At 51.5% G+C, this 21,005-nt stretch overlaps 5 protein-coding genes across 5 annotated transcripts, besides 10 other annotated features; 4 read left to right on the forward strand and 1 right to left on the reverse strand.

Moving 5' to 3' along the window:
- The first annotated feature begins 168 nt into the window (after positions 1–168).
- Positions 169–241: a tandem repeat.
- Positions 242–282: 41 nt separating this feature from the next.
- On the forward strand, positions 283–2,592 carry EKO05_0005274 (Sorting nexin mvp1; the record flags this gene model as incomplete). The annotated part of the gene is made up of 4 exons (XM_038940167.1): positions 283–1,495; positions 1,544–1,683; positions 1,734–2,327; positions 2,383–2,592. 4 exons carry the CDS (start codon positions 283–285, stop codon positions 2,590–2,592), a joined length of 2,157 nt encoding a protein of 718 aa, XP_038798295.1.
- A 698-nt stretch (positions 2,593–3,290) lies between these two features.
- Positions 3,291–6,917, forward strand: EKO05_0005275 (cohesin complex subunit; the record flags this gene model as incomplete). Its single annotated transcript, XM_038939992.1, has 2 exons — positions 3,291–3,744; positions 3,796–6,917. 2 exons carry the CDS (start codon positions 3,291–3,293, stop codon positions 6,915–6,917), a joined length of 3,576 nt encoding a protein of 1,191 aa, XP_038798296.1.
- Positions 3,433–3,474: a tandem repeat.
- Positions 6,918–7,460: 543 nt separating the features above from the next.
- Positions 7,461–10,257, forward strand: EKO05_0005276 (uncharacterized protein; the record flags this gene model as incomplete). The annotated part of the gene is made up of 3 exons (XM_038939986.1): positions 7,461–9,309; positions 9,362–9,784; positions 9,836–10,257. 3 exons carry the CDS (start codon positions 7,461–7,463, stop codon positions 10,255–10,257), a joined length of 2,694 nt encoding a protein of 897 aa, XP_038798297.1.
- Positions 10,258–10,588: 331 nt separating this feature from the next.
- On the reverse strand, positions 10,589–12,162 carry EKO05_0005277 (Altered inheritance of mitochondria protein 6; the record flags this gene model as incomplete). Its single annotated transcript, XM_038940143.1, has 2 exons — positions 10,589–11,669; positions 11,783–12,162. The coding sequence occupies 2 exons, from the start codon at positions 12,160–12,162 to the stop codon at positions 10,589–10,591; spliced, it is 1,461 nt and encodes a 486-aa protein (XP_038798298.1).
- A 1,354-nt stretch (positions 12,163–13,516) lies between these two features.
- Positions 13,517–13,552: a tandem repeat.
- Positions 13,553–13,704: 152 nt separating this feature from the next.
- Positions 13,705–14,773, forward strand: EKO05_0005278 (uncharacterized protein; the record flags this gene model as incomplete). Its single annotated transcript, XM_038940046.1, has 2 exons — positions 13,705–13,745; positions 13,822–14,773. The coding sequence occupies 2 exons, from the start codon at positions 13,705–13,707 to the stop codon at positions 14,771–14,773; spliced, it is 993 nt and encodes a 330-aa protein (XP_038798299.1).
- A 742-nt stretch (positions 14,774–15,515) lies between these two features.
- Positions 15,516–17,661: a mobile genetic element.
- Positions 16,979–17,011: a tandem repeat.
- Positions 17,662–18,865: a dispersed repeat.
- Positions 18,063–18,084: a tandem repeat.
- Positions 18,866–19,234: 369 nt separating the features above from the next.
- Positions 19,235–19,412: a dispersed repeat.
- A 323-nt stretch (positions 19,413–19,735) lies between these two features.
- Positions 19,736–19,813: a tandem repeat.
- Positions 19,814–19,827: 14 nt separating this feature from the next.
- Positions 19,828–21,005: part of a mobile genetic element that runs on past the window's edge.

Genomic DNA, 21,005 nt, shown 5'->3' on the forward strand with positions numbered 1-21,005 from the left:
GCATGCACCAGCCACCCCCAAAGAGTCCAAGCTCCTCTAGCCGCGGGCCGTTCAAGGCACAGCTCGCCGCATGTCGACACAGCGCGAGTGCTCGTGCTATCTGCTATCCTCACCTCGGGCGCCTCTCGTCTGGTCTGTCGCGCTCTAGGGTCTCTCTCCGTCCTCACTTGCCACTTGCCACTTGCCACCTGCCACTTGCCACTTGCCACCTGCCACCTGCCACCTGCCACCTGCAACCTGCGGCTTCTTGCAGAAGCATTGCGCGTGCACCTCGAGACGACAATGTCCCTGTTCGGCGATGACGACGTGCCGTCGCGCTCCAAGCCGTCGGCCGGCCTCTTCGACGACGACGACCAGAAGGCGGCGGGCAAGTCGAGCAGCGGCCTGTTTGACGACGGCTTCGACGCCAACGACTCGCCATGGGCGTTCCCGACCCCCAAGAAAGGCGACCGCGGCTCGCTGGTCAAGTCGCTGCTGCCCGCCTCGGACGTGCCCGACGCCTACATCGACGCCTTCGACGCCCTGCTCCATGCAGCGGACGGCGCTGGCGGCAGCAGCATCAGCATGGACGACGTCAGGAAGCTCCTGAGCGCGAGCGGGCTGCCGAGCGACACACAGTCCCAGATCCTGGACGTGGTAGCGCAGCCTGGCCAGGGCGCCGCGGGACTGGGCCGGAATGAGTTCAACGTGCTCTTCGCACTCGTGGGCCTCGCGCAGGAAGGCGACGACGTCACGCTCGACAGCGTGGACGAGCGCAAGCGCAACCTCCCCACGCCGTCCGTACCGCTGCCCAACGCGTCCAGGCCCGAACCACCGGCGCCCGCGCCGCAAGAGCAGCCACCCCCCACGCCGCCCATGCCGCGGCCGCTCCCCGACCAGCACACACCGAGCCCGGGCAGGTCGCGCGCGCCCTTCCGCAAGCAGTCCTTTGGCGACCCGGAGGCAGATCCCTGGGGCAGCCCGGACCTGCACAACGGACACAACCACAACAGCTACCCCTCGGTGCCTGCACAAACAAACGGCACCACCCCTCATCCCACTCCGCGCACAACGAGCCAGTTCACGACACACTCTGCGACCGACCAGACCACGCCGCAGGCTGCTGCTCCACCTCCCAGCTCACTCCCCAGTGACGGTGGCTGGGGCGGCTATGGCGGAGGCTCCAGCGCGCCATACAGCGCTCCAGATCTCAGCTCGGGCGGCTTCCAGGACGCGCCAGCAGGTCACCACGGCGGTGCTAGCGCCCCGTCTGGACTGAGCGGCTCCCTCGGTCGGCTTCCAGGCGGATCTGGCAACGAAGAGATCATTACCATCACCGCCATCGCCGAGAAGGAAGGCCTGTTCATGTTCCAACACCGCAACTACGAAGTCGGGAGCAACCGCCGTGCGAACAAGGTCGTCCGCAGATACAGTGACTTTGTCTGGTTACTCGACTGCCTGCACAAGCGCTTTCCCTTTAGGCAGCTGCCTCTGTTACCTCCCAAGAGAGTCGGCAGTGAGTAACCATCCAGTCCCTGTTACGATAGATGTTGAAAGTTCTTAGTCAATGGCAACCCTATAGCCGCTGATGCGAGCTTCCTCGAGAAACGAAGGAAAGGCTTGGTCCGCTTTACAAATGCGCTTGTTCGCCACCCTGTTCTTGCGCAAGAGCAGCTCGTCGTCATGTTTCTCACAGTACCTACCGTAAGCCTGCTGGCTGCTCTACCGATCTGCACCGAGCTGACAGAACACAGGAGCTCTCCGTCTGGCGAAAACAGGCGAACCTGTCCGTTCAAGAAGAATTCACCGGCAAGACTCTGCCGCCAGACCTCGAGGACTCTCTCCCCAAGACCCTCCCCGAACTCAGCGATACAGTCCGGTCGGGTGTGCGTCGAAGCGCGGAAACCTACATCCACCTCTGCAGCATGATGGAGCGACTCACAAGACGCAACGAAGGTATGGCTGCTGAATACCTCCGCTTCTCGCAAGCCCTCGGCTCCCTTACAGAAATCTCACAAGAGACGTACGCTGTTGATACCAATGACGTCCCGCTGCTGAACGAGGGCCTGAAGTCGACAGCTAGACATTTGGATCAGTCGAAACAGCTGCTCGAAGACGAGGCACGGGGATGGGAGGAAGGTGTGCTCGAGGATCTCAAGAGGCAACGAGACGCACTGGTCAGTCTACGGGACATGTTTGATCGCCGGGACAAGTATGCAAAGGACAACATCCCAGCGCTTGAGAGGCGGATAGCCAACAACGAGACGAAGCTGCAGAACATCAGAAACAAGCCAGCCGAGTTGATCAAGCCCGGCGAAGCGGAGAAGGTGGAAGACGCCATTTCCAGGGTAAGTCGAGCATTCAGCCCATCTGTGCGTACAGGCTCAGGCTGACTCTTCACAGGACAAGGACTCGATCGTCCAACAACACGCCCGCGGCGTTTTCATCAAGGAATGCATACGCGACGAACTCGTCTACTTCCAAAAGAGCCAGTACCACGTCTCGCGGCTCCACCAGGAATGGAGTCAAGAGCGCGTCAAGTATGCGGAGCTGCAGGCAGACAACTGGAGAGCGTTGAGCGAGGAGGTGGAGAGCATGCCTACAGCGGACTAGGAAGCCGAGGTGGTTCAGGACTCGGATGAACTGCCTCTTGCCGTGTTGAGAGAGCGTTTGCTAGCGAGCGCCGTGTGAGGCGTGCGGGTGGTGCAAGCAGGACGGCGTGGTTTGTACATGTTTGCGATGCATCTCTGGGGGAAGGGTCGGTAGGTGTATATATCCTCATCGTTGGTTGACTTGGTGGGATGGGAATTTGCAAGATTGGTGTCGTGCACCTTGTATGATTTTCTTCTCCGCTTGCCCTCGATCGTGTGCTTCACAACTACGAGTGTTCGAAATGGACCGAGGAGTCGGGAAGTGGGAACTGCGGAGGACATGGCTGGCCATTGTCAAGATCGAGCGAGGGTGCCATGGCCATTGACAAAATCGAGCGAGGGTGCCATGGTCATTGACAAAATCGAGCGAGGGTGCCATGGTCATTGTCAAAATCGAGCGAGGCGGTGCCATGACGCGGGTTGTTGAGCTAGGACCAAACCGCGAGACGCGCCTGCACCAAGCTCCCCGCAACATCACAGCTGCCATTGAGCTCGACGCGCCTGTACCAAGCTCCCCTCAACATCACAGCTGCCATTGAGCTCGACGCGCCTGTACCAAGCTCCCCTCAACATCACAGCTGCCATTGAGCTCGACGCGCCTTTGCCCTCGGCCTTGCTACTTTCCTGCCAACCCACCACGCCACACAGCGCGCAAGCACCATGAGCGCGGCAGTTGCGGCGTCTGAGGCCGGCGACGCCCCCTCGGCGAGCGCGCGACGCAAGTCCGGACGCGTGACGAAGAAGCCCGAAAAGTTCACGCCGGGCGCCAGTCCCACGGGAAGCAGCAAGAGGAAGCGTGGCGACGACAACGACAACGACAACGACAACGACAACGACAGCGACAGCGGACCAGACGCGGACGAAACATCGTCGGAAGAGGACGACGAGAGCACCGAGGGCGAGCCAGACGAAGAGGAACTGAGGGAGCGGCGGCGCAGGACCAAGGGCAAAACGCCTGCAAAACGCCCCGCGCCGAAGAAGGCAAAGACCAATGGAAAGAGCGTCACGCTGGCGATGCGCCCCGCCACAGGCGCGCCCAGGAAAGCAAGCCGGCCGCGCAAAGCACCTGTGCGCAAGAGCATTCTGGCTGCACACGAGACGGAAGGGCTCTACGGTAAGCATACGGCGAGCATGTGCACGAGCGAGTAGAGCTGACGCGCTGCAGTCGACGTCTTTGCCAGCGGCGACCGCCTCGAGGACATCACGGCGCGCTGGATCGCGCGATTCAACGAGCACGAGGCGCAAGCCGTCGCCGAGATTGTCAACTTCGTACTGCGCGCCGCCGGTTGCAGCCTGCGCATCGACGAAGACGACATCGCCGACCCGGACAACGCGCCGAGTCGCGTCGCAGAGCTCCAGGAAGAGTTCCAGGCGCAAGACGTGACCGAATATCCGCTCATCGCCAAAGCAAAGGACGGCGGCGGCCAGGCGTTCAGACACGCCTTGCACCGCTTCTTCCTCACGCTCGTCCAGAGCATCGCCCAGTCCGGACTCATGTACGAGCACCAGGAGCTGCTCGAGAACACGGCCGTCTGGATTGGCGCCATGTCCTCGAGTGGCAACCGGCCCTTCCGGCACACGGCTACAGTCGCAGCATTGGCCATTACCACAGCGCTCGCCTCGGCAGCCGCAGACATTGTCGAAAACACAGCGAAAAAGATGCGGCAAAGCGAGTCTGAAGCGAACAAGTCGCGCGTCAACAAAGCTCGTGTCTCTGCAGCAAACCAGGAGGTCGACGACTACAACGCGAAGCTCGAGGCCGTCGACGGCGCACTCAATGACTGGTTCAGTCTGGTGTACGTCCACCGATACCGCGACGTGGACCCCCACATCAGAGTGGACTGCGTTGGAGCGCTGGCAGACTGGATCATCACATACCCAGACAAGTTCTTCGACGGCAGCCATCTGCGCTACCTTGGCTGGGTCCTCTCAGATCCAAACTCACCTACACGCGTCGAGGTGCTGCACCAGCTGGCGAGGCTGTTCGGTGACAAAGACAAGCTCGCTGGACTGAAGACGTTTACAGAACGCTTCCGATCCCGAATCGTTGAAATTGCGACTCGAGACGCTGAGAACAATGTGCGTGCCGCGGCTGTCGACCTGCTAGATATCCTGCGTGAGGCTGGCTTCCTCGAGCCAGACGACATTGACTCGGTCGGCAAGCTCATCTTCGATACCGATACCAAGGTGCGCAAGTCGGTCGTGGGCTTCTTTGCTGAGAACGTCAACGCTGCCTACGAGGCCATTGTCGACGATATGGGAGGCCAAGAAGCTCTCGACGAAGCGTTGGGATCACCAGAGGACGAAGAAGATGAGTATCAGAACCCTCGACTGGAGTGGCTGAAGCTCAAGTGTCTCGTTGACCAGCTTCTATCGTATGATGAGGACGACGTAGAGCTACCAACTCAGATTGAGCGCATCTCACATGCAAGTGCAGAACTAGGGTTGGTCGCTGCTGGTGTCGAGTCGCGGTACTCACTAGCTGCTCAGGCGCTGTACGAGGCCGTTCCTGAGATGAGATCGTGGGAAGTGTTGGCGGGTTACCTTCTCTACGATCACACACAAACGGCACAGAACGGCGCCGGCGATGATGCAGAGGCCATGTTACGACAAAACTGCCAGCTTGAGGAGAAGCACGAGACCGTACTACTGGACATCTTGAACGCTGTCGTTCGTCTTCGGTTGCAGCGTCTTGCAGTAGCACAGACAGACAGAAAGAGGACGAAAGCTCAGCGCGAGAGCGACCAGGAAGAGCAGGCAGAGATGGCGAGGAAACTCACATTGCTCATCCCCGATCTGCTGAAGAAGTTTGGTGCGCTGCCCGAGGCTGCAGCACTGTGTCTCCGTCTTGAGCGTGAGCTCAGTCTGGATGTCTTCCAAGAGCTGCGACAGAACGCAGCCTTGACCGCATTACTGGACGATATCAACAAGCAGTTCCTGACACACCACAACGAGCGCGTCCTAATAGAAGCTGTTGGCTCCATATTGCATGCTCAGGAGAATGACGAGCTCAAGGAAGTAATCCGCCTCAAGATCCAAGCGTTGTGGGATGATCTGATCAACACGTTCGACGCACTCCGGCGCGGCAAAGATCTTTCAGCACGAGGTAACCTCGGTGAAAACATCCTAGCCGGTGTTTCGAACATTGTCTTGAAGATTGCGCAGCTGAGCAAGGCTTCTGATGCTGCGGTGCTCGACCAGATTATTGTGCCTGCCAACTCGAGAAGCAAATCCAAGAAGGCTGCCCCGGACGCACCGCCAATTGTATCCATCTTACAGATATTAGACCGCGGCCTGCCCTCGGACGATCTAGACGCCGACACAAACGAAGCCGAGGACACGCTCGTCCGCCACGCTATGTCACTGATGCTCACATACTTTGCGTGGAAGTGTCGGGAATGCTTGGTTCATATCGAAGAGGGCACGGCGATGCCGGATGACGAGCTCACCACCCTGGTCGGGCGACGGGATACGTGCTTACGATCTCTCATGGCCATGCTTGAGAATCGCAAGGGCGCCGACGAGGTGCGTCTCGAGGCTGCCAACCTGCTTCTTGATATCTACAACATGTTCCGCTCGCTTCAGACCAAGAAGTCGAAGCTCAGCGTCACGCCAAAGAAGGCACAAGGCCGTGTCTCCAGAGGGGATGAGGATGACACGAGCGACGACTGGGAAGCTCTCGCTCAAGACATCGATACCCCGACTGTCAAGATCCTGATGCAGATCCTCACCGCAACGGAGAACAACCTCGCCAAGCTCGCCAACAAGCGTCTTGAAGAGCCCGACGTGGACGATGATCCCATTGACCCTGACGACGAGCCCGAGTCGGACGATGAAGAATCAGAAGACACACGCACTCAAGAAGACAAGCAGGTCCGCCTTCTCATGGCGGAAGAGCGTCTCTGCGTGTTTGGTGGGCGCATTGTGCACGCCTTCCTAGCGGGCAGCTTGGGTGGTGAGGTGGGCGAGGCGGCCAAGAAGCGGATGGAGAGGAACAAGGCAAACTTGACGCCGACGTGGAGGGAGGTCGTCAACCACCTCGATGTATCCAGGACTGTGAAGAAGGCGAGCAAGAAGGCACCCGTCAAGCCAGCGGCGAAGGCGGGCAGGAGCGAGGAGATTGTAATTGAGAGCGACGAGGAAGAGGAAGAAGAGGTGGAGGTGCCCGGTGACGAGATCGAGGATGAGGAGATGGCGGATGCGGAGCCGGACGAGCAAGGCAATGATGGCGATGAGAATGGTGAGGCTGGAGGAGATGCTGACGAAGAGAGCATCCTCGGTGACTGAGCGTGTGGTGGTATACGGGTGGATGATTTACTGAGCCTGTTGCTTTTTGTTCCATCACCTTTTCTCCTTTTCGCTCGCATGGCTGCAGAGCACGCTGGCGCATCGGCGTTTCCACGATACCGACCGCAGTGCGAGCAAGCGTTGTGGGGGATTTTTTTATTTATTACACATCTCTCGTGTGTGATCAAATGCCAGATGCCTGCCATCTCAATTGCTTCTTCACACGTCTCTGTGCGAACTAGTGGAATCCTTATTGCCGGTAGCTCCGTGAAGAGCGTGCAGGCGCGCAAGTAGGAAGCACAGAACCAGATCAGTGGCGCGTAGCCGGAGAGACTTGTTCTGCGTTCCGGAATGAATGCTACTTTGCAGATAGCCTTGTGAACCATCAGGAATCGAAGAGCTCTTATCGATATCAGCAACCATGATGATCGTGATCATGCAGCTACAGCACTAGCGTAGCGCGTCATCCTATAACAGCAGCCGAGCTTCACTGAGGTGTCGGACGTCGACAGCTCCGCACGGCAACCCGCCTCCGCCTCTTCGATGTCCTCCGCCGACGCTGGCACGCTGAAACGGAAGCACTCGGTTTCCACCCAGCAGAAACTGTCCTTCACTGCCCAGCAGAAGCCGAGCTCGACCGCCACCGCTCCGCTCTCTCCAACCAGCAAACGCAGCCGCCGCGAGAGCTCCCCCCGGGAAGCCGCCACACCCGTCACCACCAGCACCACCAGCACCACCAGCACCGCAGCCACCACAGCCACCACAGCCACCACAGCCACCACCGGCACTATGAGTACCGCCGACATGTACAGCTTCCCGAGCAAGCGTGCGAGCGCAGTGCATGGCAAAGACGTGGTGGACATGACCTCCAGCCCCGATAACAGCCCAGCGAAGCCCCGCAATGGCATGCTGCGCAAGACGGGGCCGAACATGGGCGTCCATGCCGCACCCAAGCGGCTGATGGTCAAGAACTTCAAGCCCACGCGCAAAGTCGACCCCAAGGCCTTCCTCGACCAGACCTGGCACAAGATCGAGGGCGCGCTCGACACCATCTTCAGGCAAGGCGACATCGACTTCAGCCTTGAGGAGCTGTACCGCGGCGTCGAGAATCTGTGCCGCCAGAACATGGCACGTGAGGTCAAGGAGAGGCTCGTCAACAAGTGCAACGAGTATGTGGGCGGAGCGCTGAAGACAAAGGTCAAGGACAGCTTGGGTCGAGCCAACGTCGACGTCCTGCGCGCAACGCTACACGCCTGGAGTACCTGGCACGACCAGACCCAGTATCTCGACTGGATCTTCTGCTACCTCGACCGGTCGTACCTGCTCCCTCGCCACGAGTCTCTCCGCGATACTTCAATCGGCCTCTTCCGCTCCCTCATCTTCGAACACGCCAAGCTCAACCCACGCATCGTCGACGGCGCATGTGATCTGGTCGCTGCCGATCGAACGGGCGGCGACCTGGACAGTGACATGTTCAAGAAGACCGTCGACATGTTGCACGACATGCACGTCTACACACAACACTTTGAGCCGCGGCTGCTCGAGCTCAGTCAGGAGTATGTCGTGAAGTGGGCGGACGTGGAAAGCGAGCAGAGGTCGTTGTCTGAATACGTCCGAAGTGCAAGGGCGCTTATGGACCGTGAGATGCAGAGGGCAGACCTCTACCGGCTGCCCAATACCACAAAGCGTGATCTCCTTACCCTGTTGGAGGACCACCTCGTCTCGAGAAAGGAGGAGAGGCTGGTCAACCAAGACGAGTTTGCGGATCTCTTGGAAGCGAATGCCATTGAAGATCTTGAGCTACTGTATTCGCTGCTTGAGCGACGTAGACTGGGTAACAAGCTACGGCCAGGTTTCTCCAAGTGGATCGAAGACGAAGGCACGGCCATTGTGTTCAACGAGAAGGAGCAGGAGAACATGGTCGTTCAGCTTCTGACTCTCAAACGACAATTGGACACTTTCTGGAAAGTGTCCTTCCATCGTAATGACGAAATGGGCCACGGCCTGCGCGAATCCTTCGAGACCTTCATGAACAAGACGAAGAAGACAAGTGCAAGTTGGGGCACAGACAACTCCAAGACGGGCGAAATGATCGCCAAGTACGTCGACATGCTGCTGCGAGGGGGCGCGAAGGCCATCCCTGCGCAGCTGAGCCGGAGGGCGTCCACCAAGGTCGAGGTAGCCGAGGCCGAGGACGACAACGAGGAGGCCATTTTCGATGAAGATACCGAGGTCAATAACCAGCTAGATCAAGTCCTCGATCTGTTCCGGTTTGTTCATGGCAAGGCGGTGTTCGAAGCTTTCTACAAGAAGGACTTGGCAAGGCGTTTGTTGATGGGCAGGAGTGCGAGTGCAGACGCAGAGAGGAGTATGCTGTCAAGACTTAAGAACGGTAAGTGTCTCTGGCTCAAAGTCGTATCACATACCATGTTGACTGTCTGCAGAATGCGGTGCGGGCTTCACAGCCAACCTGGAGCAGATGTTCCGCGATATCGAGCTTTCACGTGAAGAGATGGCCTCTTACAAGATGATCTGTGAAGAACGCGGACAGAAGCAGAGTCTCGACCTGAATGTCAGCATTCTCTCCGCATCCTCCTGGCCTACGTACCCCACAGTTCCTGTCATTATACCTTCGGAGATCAAGTCTGCCATTGACAAGTTCGAAGCACACTACAAATCCAAGCACTCTGGCCGCAAGCTTGAACTCAAGCATGCCCTCGCACACTGTCAGATCAAGGCCAAGTTTCCCAACGGTAACAAGGAGTTGGTAGTATCCTCCTTCCAAGCCATTGTCCTTCTCCTCTTCAACGGCAGGCCAACCGACGAACACATCGACTACCACTACCTCAAAGAAGCCACCGGCTTGCGTAAGCTCCCCACTTCTAGTACGCCTATCGTCTGCTAACCCCATATCTCAGCCCCGGCAGAACTAAACCGCACGCTCCAGTCCCTCGCCTGCGCGAAACTCCGCCCACTGACCAAGCACCCCAAGGGCCGGGACATCAATGCCACCGACACATTCACGCTCAACGCGACCTTTACCGATGCCAAGTACCGCATCAAGATCAACACGGTGCAGCTCAAGGAGACGGCCGCTGAGAACAAAGAAACCCACGAGCGCGTTGCGGCAGATCGCAACTACGAGACGCAGGCAGCCATTGTGCGCATCCTCAAGGCGCGGAAGCGCATCAGCCATGCCGAGCTGGTGGCCGAGACGATCAAGGCCACGAGGAATCGTGGCACGTTGGAGGTGAGCGGGATCAAGCGCAACATTGATCGCTTGATTGAGAAGGAGTTTCTGGAGCGCGAGGACGATGGGTTGTATGCTTATATTGCGTAGGAGGGAGACTTGGATGCGGGATGGCATGGCCTGGTAGCAGCGTTGTAGGAAGGAATGAAGAATGAAAGCTGAAATAACACCGATTGGGTGATGCATGACAGTTTGGTGTGGGAGTGGACCATGAACCGTGGATGAAGATTGTGATCATCTACGTGTAATGCTAGTCTACCAAGGAGGCTACTCCCCCAAACGCTGAGTGTCGCTCCCCTAACAGACACCGAAAGGAGGGATGACCTTTAAAAAAAAATACCAAACACCATCGTGATGCTCATAAAGGTCGTACAAGGACATACACAAGGTCGCTCAACCATGCATGATGCATTTCATTCATCTACTCCAACCAACTCCAGTGGCGATGAACGCTCCAGTCGAACCTGGTCATACCGACGAGATCGTCGCCGTTGATGTAGTCGACGCCCAGATCGACCAGGTCCCACCAGACGCGGTTGCGCAGGGCAATGGGCCACTTGGGAGCGTCCCAGTAGCGGACCTTGAGGCCGCGGTCGTGGGCGCCCTGGACCTGGCCGCGGATGATGTGGCGCTGCTTGGGCGTCAGCCGGCCGAACCAGATGTGGCCGACGCTCTTTTTGAAGTTGGTCGAGGCGTAGAATGAGTTGCTGCTGTCAAAGTGCGAGCTGGGCGTTGTGCCTACGGTACCTTGGCCGCTGGTGCTTACGGGTGCGGCGCTGGCGGCGGCCGGGTCGTCGTACTGCGTCTGGTCCTGGCCTTCTTCGCCTTGCGGCTCGACGTACAGCCGGTCGAGCGGCGCGTCGAAGAAGATGTCGCGGTAGGTCGTGTTGGCCGCTACCATGTCGAAGGGCGCGTTGCCGGTTGCGACGACGGTGATAGGGCCCTGGACCGTCTTCTCGCCGTCGTAGTAGGTCAGGTAGCCCTTTTCTCGCAAAGCGGAGAGTTGGCTAGATACATAGGGGAAGATTTGCGAGCCGTCGTTTTTGAAGTCGACAAGGAGCACGAGGGTGTGTGCTGGTGCTGTGTCGAATACGCCGACTTTGGCGGTTGCGTTGACGTCCACGGCGGAGAGCAGGGTGGTGTTGTCGTTCTTGTGGTCAAGCATCTTGACGAGTGGGTCCACGTACATGGAGCGGAAGGTACGGTCCTGGGTGAGTGCATGGGTGCTATGACCGACAAAGAGATCTTCGTTGAAGAGCCATACGTCGGCTTCCACGCCAGAACAGCCCCAGCGGAGAGCATCGTAGAGGGGCACACGACGCCAGTAGTCGTTGTGGGAGTGGCAAGGGATAGGGGTTACGTCTTTGGTGATGTCAAGCAGATACGAGGTCATGTCTGTGTTGGCTTGATCGGGGCGGTTCCAGTCCAGGACAACGGCAGCAGGGTCATCGTGGAGCGGGGGGAGATAGCCGAGGAAGACGTTGACAACGTGAACGCAGCCACTGGGATCGTTAGTGTGTGCAAGGCATAGCCCCGCAGAGGGTGGTGTAAAGGCAAAAGACTGCCGATGCCATGGCCGTGTACTCGTTGTGCGCGGCTGACGAGGACCACTTACAAGAAGAAGACGACGAAGCCCACTGCTCCTAGACATGCCCATGCGCCATGTCTCTTCCTCCACACGTACTTTCTTACTCTCCTCCTCTTCTCAAAGGCTGGTAGATGGGCAGCTTCAAAACCTGCATGTGGAAGAGACGGCCGCCTCCTGCGTACCGCCATCAGACAACGGCCCCAGAAGGTGGGGTGGAATGCTAACGAGGCGTCGCTGTCCAAATCAGAAGTGTCGCCATCCTCCAAGGCCCGTTCTGTCACGGCGGAGAAGTCTTTCGGCGAAGGGTCTTTTGCCCGCGAGATGTCAAAGTCAGATGTGAGGTGGTTGTGCAAGAGCGGCTGGGCACTGGGTGACGCGAAGTGCAACCCGGCGTTGTCGGAGGCCATGACGGCTAGGCCACGTGACGAGTCACTATCCCTGCAGGCGATTGGACCCTGACAGATGTAATGGTGCGCGTGGTGGTCAAGAGACGCAAAAGCAGGTGCAACCTGACTTGGAGGTAACTCGACTCTAGGAACAACGGCCAAACAGCTGTATATGTGGTCTGGCTCCAACTCTCTCAGGCTGTCCGTGTCCTAGACTGCCTTCCGAAACGAAGCTCGGAGAAAGCGCCACACTTGTGCAGAGGCGATCCAGACTGTCGTGATGCCGACCGCGGGTCAATGGGCGACCGACGCAGCACCTAGCTCCGCTGAACCACGAACGGTCCGCAGTTGGCAAATGCTCTTCCGGTAGCAGGAATGAAAAGTCGCGCACGGCAGGGTTCAATGGCGCTGGAGGGAATTCGGGCGTTGGGTCGTGCGTGATTTGTGTTTGTTTCGCGCGCCGTCAGACGCGTTTGATTGTGAAGATGGGGGAGGAAAGCAGTAGCCGCTGCATTCGTCTTCCACATGATTGAGCTTCCAAGCGTTTGTGGCGGGCGGCCAGGTGGTAATCTGATGCTCTCGACCTCGTTGAGAGCGGGCGGGCTTGTCGCAACGGGCTACTTGGAGGCACGTCGCGGCAGCGGAGGGTCTGATTGGTGCGAGCGCTCTGCGATGCTACACTGCAAGGTGCGAGCGCTTTGCCAGGCTACACTGCAAAGGGCGGCCTGCAGAAGGCTGGCAGCCTCAAGCTTGCAACACGAGGAGAATCATCGGCGTGTGGTTTGCAGAGGGCAAGGCGGTCTGGCGTCAGGGCTCGAAAACTGGCATGGGGGAGGTTATCGTGAAGACAGATGAGCGATCATGGACACGGTGCCGATGCAAAGAATATGGTTCGCCCATGTGTTGAGTGGCCGTGATGAGGTTTTCTGTGCACGCTCACACGCTCACACGCTCAGCCTTGGTGTTGGGGTGGATCGAGGTAAGCATGACATGATGCGCCAAGGTTCCAACTGTGTGATAGCTGCCAGGCACAGTACTGGCTCGATCGAGGGACAAGACCAAGGATTGGGAAATGGCACAATCGGTCTCGCCCTCGCCCGTGTCGTGCGGCTGCCCGTGTAGCGCCGTTGTTAGACTGGCGGACGGCTCTCCGCATCATGGTTGCAGACAGCACTTGATACGTGCGCGAAGGCCTGGATTTGCGGGGTAGCGAAGCCTCCTCGAGACGATTTCTCCGGGCTTCGCAGACCCAGAGCCGAGCGGCCAGTGCGAGGCTGCGAGCACGATTGCGTCCAAGCGTGAGCAAGCCACAATCTGCGCATCGGAGTCGACCCCAGAGCGGGATAGCGCCGATGACGCTGTGGCGGGGAAGACGAGGAACGAGGAACAAGGAACAAGGAACAGGGAACAACGAGGGCACGTGCGCTTGCACCGGAGCCAAGGCCAAAGCTTAGCACCACAAGCGCATGATCCCTGCAGGGCTGCCGTGGGTTTTTTTCGGATTCCGAGTCCGAACGGCCATCTGAACCAGAGCGACACATACAGCAAGACACCGCCCCGATCATGCCCCACAAGCACAAGCGCAAGGCCGGCGATGCGCCAGAGTACGTGTTGCATGCCGCCCTCGTCCACAAAAAGCTGTGTCGACGCAGTTCCCACGGCGTACTAACGCTTCCTCAGCTTCGACCTCCCACCCACATCTCGTGCCGCTCCCCTCCCCGTCGGCAAAGGCAAGACTGCCCATGTGAACGCAAAGTCCAAAAAGCCAAAGGTAGCTCACGTCGAGGGTTACGGCCAAGATGACACGCCAAAGGCCTTCCAGCGGCTCATGGCCTTTTCGCAAGGCGGCCCCAACAAGAAGCGCTCCGCTCTGGACGACGGAGTCGTCCTCTCCAAGAAGCAGAAGGCTGCCGCAAAACGCGCAGCCCAGCAGCCCGCGGCCGGACGCTCAGACGATGAGTCCAAGCCCACCATGACAAAGGCGAACGCTACCGCCGAAGCGAAACACATCCCCAAGATCCAGCCTGGCGAGTCCATGGCCGAATACAGCTTGCGCGTGGATGCCGCTCTGCCGCTGACCGGCATATCCAAGTCTGGCAAGAAGATCGCTGGCGCACCAGACCACCGTATAACGAAACACGAAAAGCGGCTTAAGAAGCTGCAAGCCGGTTGGCGCGAAGAAGAAGCCCGCATCCGCGACAAGGAAGCAGAAGAGGAGGAGCTGGCCGAGGAAGAGCGCGACGAACAGGCTCTGATCTGGGAAGACAAGACCGACGACATGGCGCCTGCTCTGAGGGCAAACGGCAAGAAGAGCAAGCCATTGAAACGAAAGAAGGTCGTCGGTGAGGTCGACAATCACAGCGAGGATGAGTGGGAGGCATTGGAGAAGAAACGTGAACAACGCAAAGGTCTGCACGATGTGGTGCACGCGCCGCCCACCTTCTCCAAAGTACCCAGAGAGATCTTCAAGGTAAAGAACGGAGCCAAGGTCATCGTAAACAACATCCCGAGCGCCGTCGGTAGTCTGAGAAAGAGGGAGGAACTGGGCGAAGAACGAAAGACCATCATCGATACCTACCGTGAGCTGATGGCTGCGAAGAAAGACGAGGGCCATGCAAAGGCAAAGGCGTAGCGGAAAATGATACCCAATGACACGTCATCCATTTGGAGAAAACATCACATGGACTTGGAAATCACATGGACTAAAACATTACATGGACTGAACATTACATGGACCTGAACATCACATGGACTGAACATTACATGTACTAAACAATACATGGACTAAACATTACATGAACTAAACATTACATGGACTAAGATTACATGGACTAGCTTACTGAGAAACTCGTTCACCATCTTGGTGCAATTCTCTAACATGCGCAACCCAAGGAGGAGGACGCCATCATAAGAGCGTCGAAAACGAAAGCCGTCTGGCAGTGTGGTGTTGTTTGTTCAGGGAGGATGCAGCTCGAACACCTATCAACCGATGTGAGATGTTCTTTTCAAACGTGACAATAAAGATATCGAGACTCTCTTTAGCCTTCACATACGACCATAGGACGTTAAAAACAAGGCTTCCCGTTTGCTTAGCCCTATTTAAGCAACATACCGGCGGATTAGTAGTTAGGTGGGTGACCACTAGCAACTCTACGAGTCTGCGGGGACGATGCTTTTTTGTTACCGTAATGTGTATTTTGCAATACGGAGATCACGATGCCGAGCACTGCCACAATCATGCCAAGAAGACCAGCAACAAATCAACGTTTGCAGAGCAGGCGAATGGCGCCAGACAGCGAGTTGACTCATGCTTTGGCTGTTCTCATCGGTCAGCTTTGAACCTTGCTAAGGTAATTGCTGCTGCTTTAGCCTACTACCGTGTCCGTGCGCGTGATGCCCGGATTCGCGTGACGCCCCACTAACACCAAATACACTAATCTTTAACGCGTCACAACACAACTAATATAGATCTAATTTAATTAGCAATAGAAGCAATTAAATCCTTAAAACTAGGAGAGGATTTTTTGTATAACAAAGTTGCAGCTAGGTTTAGTATTAATAGATTAATGTTAGCTTAGAGACACTAAGGCCTTTAGGCATTACACGCAACTAAGATTATTAAATAACAACAACTTAACCTATAATAAGAGATAGAGCTAGTAAAGTATATAGAATTACTTACTAGCTGTTACTTACCTTCTATATAAGAGATAATATAGAATTTTGCGTTACTACTAGCCTAAAAACTAGTCTCTAAAAGCTAGGTTACGTGTTTTATTAATAAGTACTCTATCTATCTTATCTTGCGTTACTTAACTAGGATAGATTACTAGTGTTATAATACTAATTCCTACAATAAATATAAGCTCTATTTTAACCTACTACAGCTTAAGATTGCTAAATACTCTATTAAGCCTTACTACATATACAATATAGATAAGAAGGGCTTTATAATTAGATAGACTACTAGAATAAAACACGTGTTTAGCAAATATATATAAATAAAGGGAGAGGTTAAAGCATCTATTTAAGATAGTAAATGGAATTAGTAGACGCTTGTAGCGTGTGTGTGTACTAATAGATTAGTGTTACTACCTAGGCTTATCTACACGTCTAAGAAGAGCAACATTAAATTAGACTAGGTAGCTGAAATTAAGCTAGGGGTACACTTAGTAATAGTTACCTTGTCTCCCTTAGGATAGTTAAATAATAAGATTAGGCTTGTGTAGCTAGAGTAGGTGTTTAATTGCTATACTAAGGAGAAAGCTTAAAGAAAGTAGAGGTTATTAATACTAGATAGCTATAGATCCTACGTAATAATAGACTTTATTAACTACTATAATAACAACAAGATACTCCTAGCTATATTACCTCCTTACTTAACCTAGACACTCTAGCTGCTTAATATAGTGCTGTTTAAGCCTCTATTAACAGCATACTTAAAAGCTGTTATAACAGAGATCTATAAGTCTTAAAACTACATAAATATTAAGAGAGTAGACTTCTTTTAGCTCTTCTATTAGGCGTAGATCTCTAGCTTTAATAAAAAGCTAATACTTAAGTCCTTTAACACAACAGGTATCTATCTACTTAATTCTAACATTATTCTTAATTACTTTGCTAAAACACTACTAGAGAGCTTAGAGAGCTTAGATTTAGATACTATGTTATCTTCTGTTTATAGTAACAAAGACTAGCTTAAAATAGAGATGTTGTTGCAGAGGGTTGCTAGAGATAAGAGTAGTTATAACACTAAAAAGATAAGATAATTAATCTACTATATCTTAGCTAAGGCCTTACTTCTCTAATATAAGATAGATAGCCTTAAAAAGACCCTTAAGAAGTAGAAGAAGTATAAGAAAAAGAATAAAGCCTTAGATTTGTAGCAGTAAAAGGAGTACTATAGTAGTACTGTTTTCTAGTTACTAAGGAAGATTAAAGAAGCACGCTTCTGTAAAAGGATAAGAAAGTAAGAAGAGAAGGAGGAAGCACTTAGAAAAGCGACTAATAAGGAAGTAGTAGCTGCTAAGAAGCTAGTTAAGGAGAAGGAGAAGGAGGAGAAGTGTGTAGTAAGAGAGGCAGCTAAGGAGAGGCATAAGAAGGAGAAGGCTAATACAGCAAATTAGAAGGCTAAACAGGAGGCTAAAAAGTAGTATTAAAAATAAGAGCTTAATGCTGCAAAAGCTATATAATTGCCTTAAAAGGGTAAGAAGAAAGCTATATAAGCAACCTACCAAAAAAAGTATTAAAAACGTGCTCCTAGAGATAATATTAGTAGACGTGGTCCCCTATTGCCGCCTCTAGCTGCCCTAACTATTACTACCTATAGCAGCTATAACATTACACTTCTAAGTAAATATAGATAGGCTAAATTAATTATTAGCATTACTTTACTACTCTACTATAAATTCTTATAATAATAGCTATTATAGGTGGCTGTATAACCTTATCTCTATATAAGCATTAAGGCAGTTAGTAGGGCGTCACGCGAATCTGGGCATTACGCGCACGGACACGGTACAGCTTAAACATTAAGATCTGCTAAAGTATAAGACTAGTCTTAACCTAACTTTAGCTTAGCCTAGTATTTTGCTGTGTAATTAGCAGCCTTTATATTATTAATAATTTCCTTCTCTTTACTACGCAAGGCAGCTTAATTTCTTTATTAAACTGCGCGGATAACGTTGATAAGCTCTCCCTTAAATAAGACTTTTATGCTAGTTTTTTAGCCTACAGCCCTAATCTAACTATAAGACTTAAGGACTTAATTAATCTTATAGTCTCTTAAATAGAAACCCTAGTATTATTAGCACTAACTGTTATAACAGGCTGTAGTTACTACCTTATTTATTTAATCCTACTCCTTAGCAGTAAAGCTAGCTAGTATACTAGTATCTGTAGTGCTAGTAAAGGTTAGTATATCTTCCTCCTCCTCCTCCTTCTTAATATTATTAGCGTTAAGATTAATTGTGCTAATTGTAATAGGAGGCAGTACTAACGTGTAGTATTATAGAAACAGAAGGTATTATAGATGTAGAAGGTGTTATAGAAGTGTAGGGCAGTTATAAGCTTTATAGCAGCTGGTCTGTGCTTAACCTCTCCCTGTTTTGCTAGCGCAAAAGTAGCAAACGCTAGTGCTGTTGCAAGAAAAAACATTAAAACCCCTTCTAATTATTTTAAAACAGCTTAGAGCTAGGTGCACTCTATATCAAAAGAATGCGCTTAGTAGATATATAAAAAGTGTAAGTAATTACAGTTTAGTATTATATAACTGTTTGTGTGTTATAGTTATTATTATCCCCTACTTATAATAGATTCTAATTTTCTTGCGCTAGGTAGTAGCCTCTACTAGCGCTTAAACAGCAAACGCTAGCGCTAAAGCAACAGGTAGCATTCGCAACGCGTCTAACAATATTAAATAAGATTAGTACTAGATACAGCCTAGGTTAAAAGAATATGCCTAGTATATTTATACTACCTGTAGGTTATTATAAGCTTTTATTATAGTTAAACTAGTGTATAATAGTTATAATAACTTTCTACAAGCTACAGATTCTGATTTTCTTACGCTAGGTAGTAGCCTAAACTTTGGCAGCGTACAGACCTCTGCACGCGTTATTACACTAACCTATTAGCAAACTCTACTGTTACCTTCTATACTATACTACTACAATATTACAACAGCTATACTACTATAATTCTGCTGCGTAATATAGGTATACTAAAATATTACAGCCTACATTACAGCTATTACAGCCTACTAGCTATTACACCTGCTATTATACTTGTTTTCACAGCCTACTACTACAGCCAACTACTACAGCCTACTATTACAGCCTACTATTACAGCTAACTACCTAATCGCTAATATAGCTAGAGGTTGCAGGAACAAGGCTGTCCTAAGCTAAGGATTAGCTGTAACTAGCAGCACGCTGGTAAGGAAGCCCTTAGCAGCCAAGTCTGCCTGCAAGGCGCCTGCTCTGCCACCAAAGCGCAAGTACTGTTATAAGGCTGGCAGTATATTATTATATTCTATTATTATATTTAATAACTAATACTAAGGTAGTAGTTACGCTGCGCAATATCTGTTAATACTAGAGGTTAACTAAATATTAATACCTAAGATGCCATTCTTACGCGTAGTTTAGGAAGTTACTCTTTAAATAAGAAATACTCTTTAGTTCTAGGCTAGTGCTGTAGAGGCTCTTTAGAAGTCTGCTAAATCTTTCCTTATTAGTGTCTTTAAAGGTATGTATTAGCTTCTTACAGAATAATATAAAACTAATATTTAAAGATATAAACATAAACGCTATCTATATAAAGTAAGTTACTATTTAGCTAAAGGATATAGCTCTTATGAAGTAGTACTACTTAAGGCTTATTTGTGCCTTCTGCTAAATAAATACATATTATAAGAGTAGAAAAAGAAAGATCTAGGGTTTTGTAGAATGTTTATATAATATAAGCTGCTAATAAATAAATTTACATACTTGTAATAATTATCTGTAATAATATTTAAAGCTTAATAACTAAGACATTTATAGGAAAGAGGCTTTAATAGGACAGATGTGTAATTAGGTAATGTACCTAACTTCTACCCCTACCCTATGTAGACCCTACCCTACCTGTACCCCTACCCTATGTAGACCTTACTCTACCTCTACCCCTACCCTATGTAGACCCTACTGTCAGGCGCTGGGCCTAGGGGTACCTCTGCTAGTCTTGCCGAGCTACTATAGGGCTAGCCAGCCCAGACTATATAAAGGTGTTAGAGGTTATTAGTAATTCTCTAGTAATTAGTCTTGTTACTATATACTACGTACCTTAATACACCTACTATCCTTTATAACCCTATCCTCTCTTATAATTACCTTATATACTCTTTATATTCTATTTACTCTTATATTATAACTAAAGATAGACCTAAGCTACTATAAGTCTTAAACTAAATTATCTAGGCTTACTGTTATTAGAAAGGGACTAAGATAACCTACCTGTAGGAGAGCTAGTAAAGCGCAAGGTAACACCTCCCTCTACAGATAAGGAGATACCTTAACAGACACTAAGTGTCTATAGTGCCTTAAGAAGATCTATAGGTCCTCTAGGTAGTAAACGTTACCCTAGAATTTATATCTACAGGGTAGCTTTAGCTAGAGAGGGTTAGAATAGCCTAGAAGTAGGTAATTAATAATAGGAGTTAGAAATCTTACGCAAATACTTATAAGAGACAAAAGACTAAAAGGAACTTTCCTCTTTTTATAAACTTAGACGCAAATATAATAAAGGAGGTTTAGTAATAATCCTATTCTTTTTAAAAGTACTAGAAAGGGTAGAGAAACTATAATCTTCCTTATCTATAAATCTTCTGTTACTTAAACCCCTATAGAAGTACAAAAAGCGCAACTACGCTAAATATAACTATTAGGAGAGAGATTATAAGGGATACTTCCTCTAATCTCTAGTTAATTTCCTTATAGAGGAATAAAAGATTAACTTTAGTATAGGGTACCTCTTAGAGAACCTAAAGATGTTATAGTAGGCCTACTGCATAACTAACTACTATAATTAGCTAACTTAGGAACTAACGTAGTAAGAGCTATTAAGAATTATACTAGATACTCTAGGAACACTAGCTAAATATAATAAGCAGCGTATAAATCCTTAAAGTAATATAAGTAGTAGAAATCTTTATCCCCTATAGATCTGTTAGACCTTATACGTCTACTATAGAAAGAACTAGGTAACTTACATACACTAGAGCTCTAAGTTCTAGAATATATTACTACACTGCTACCTAGCATATAAAAAAACTTATTTCTAATCTCCTACAAATAAAGATATATAGTCCTAAAGGTAGAGAAATA

The sequence above is a fragment of the Ascochyta rabiei genome, chromosome 8 (assembly GCF_004011695.2).
Source record: "Ascochyta rabiei chromosome 8, complete sequence".
In the NCBI taxonomy this organism is placed as follows: Eukaryota; Fungi; Ascomycota; class Dothideomycetes; order Pleosporales; family Didymellaceae; genus Ascochyta; species Ascochyta rabiei.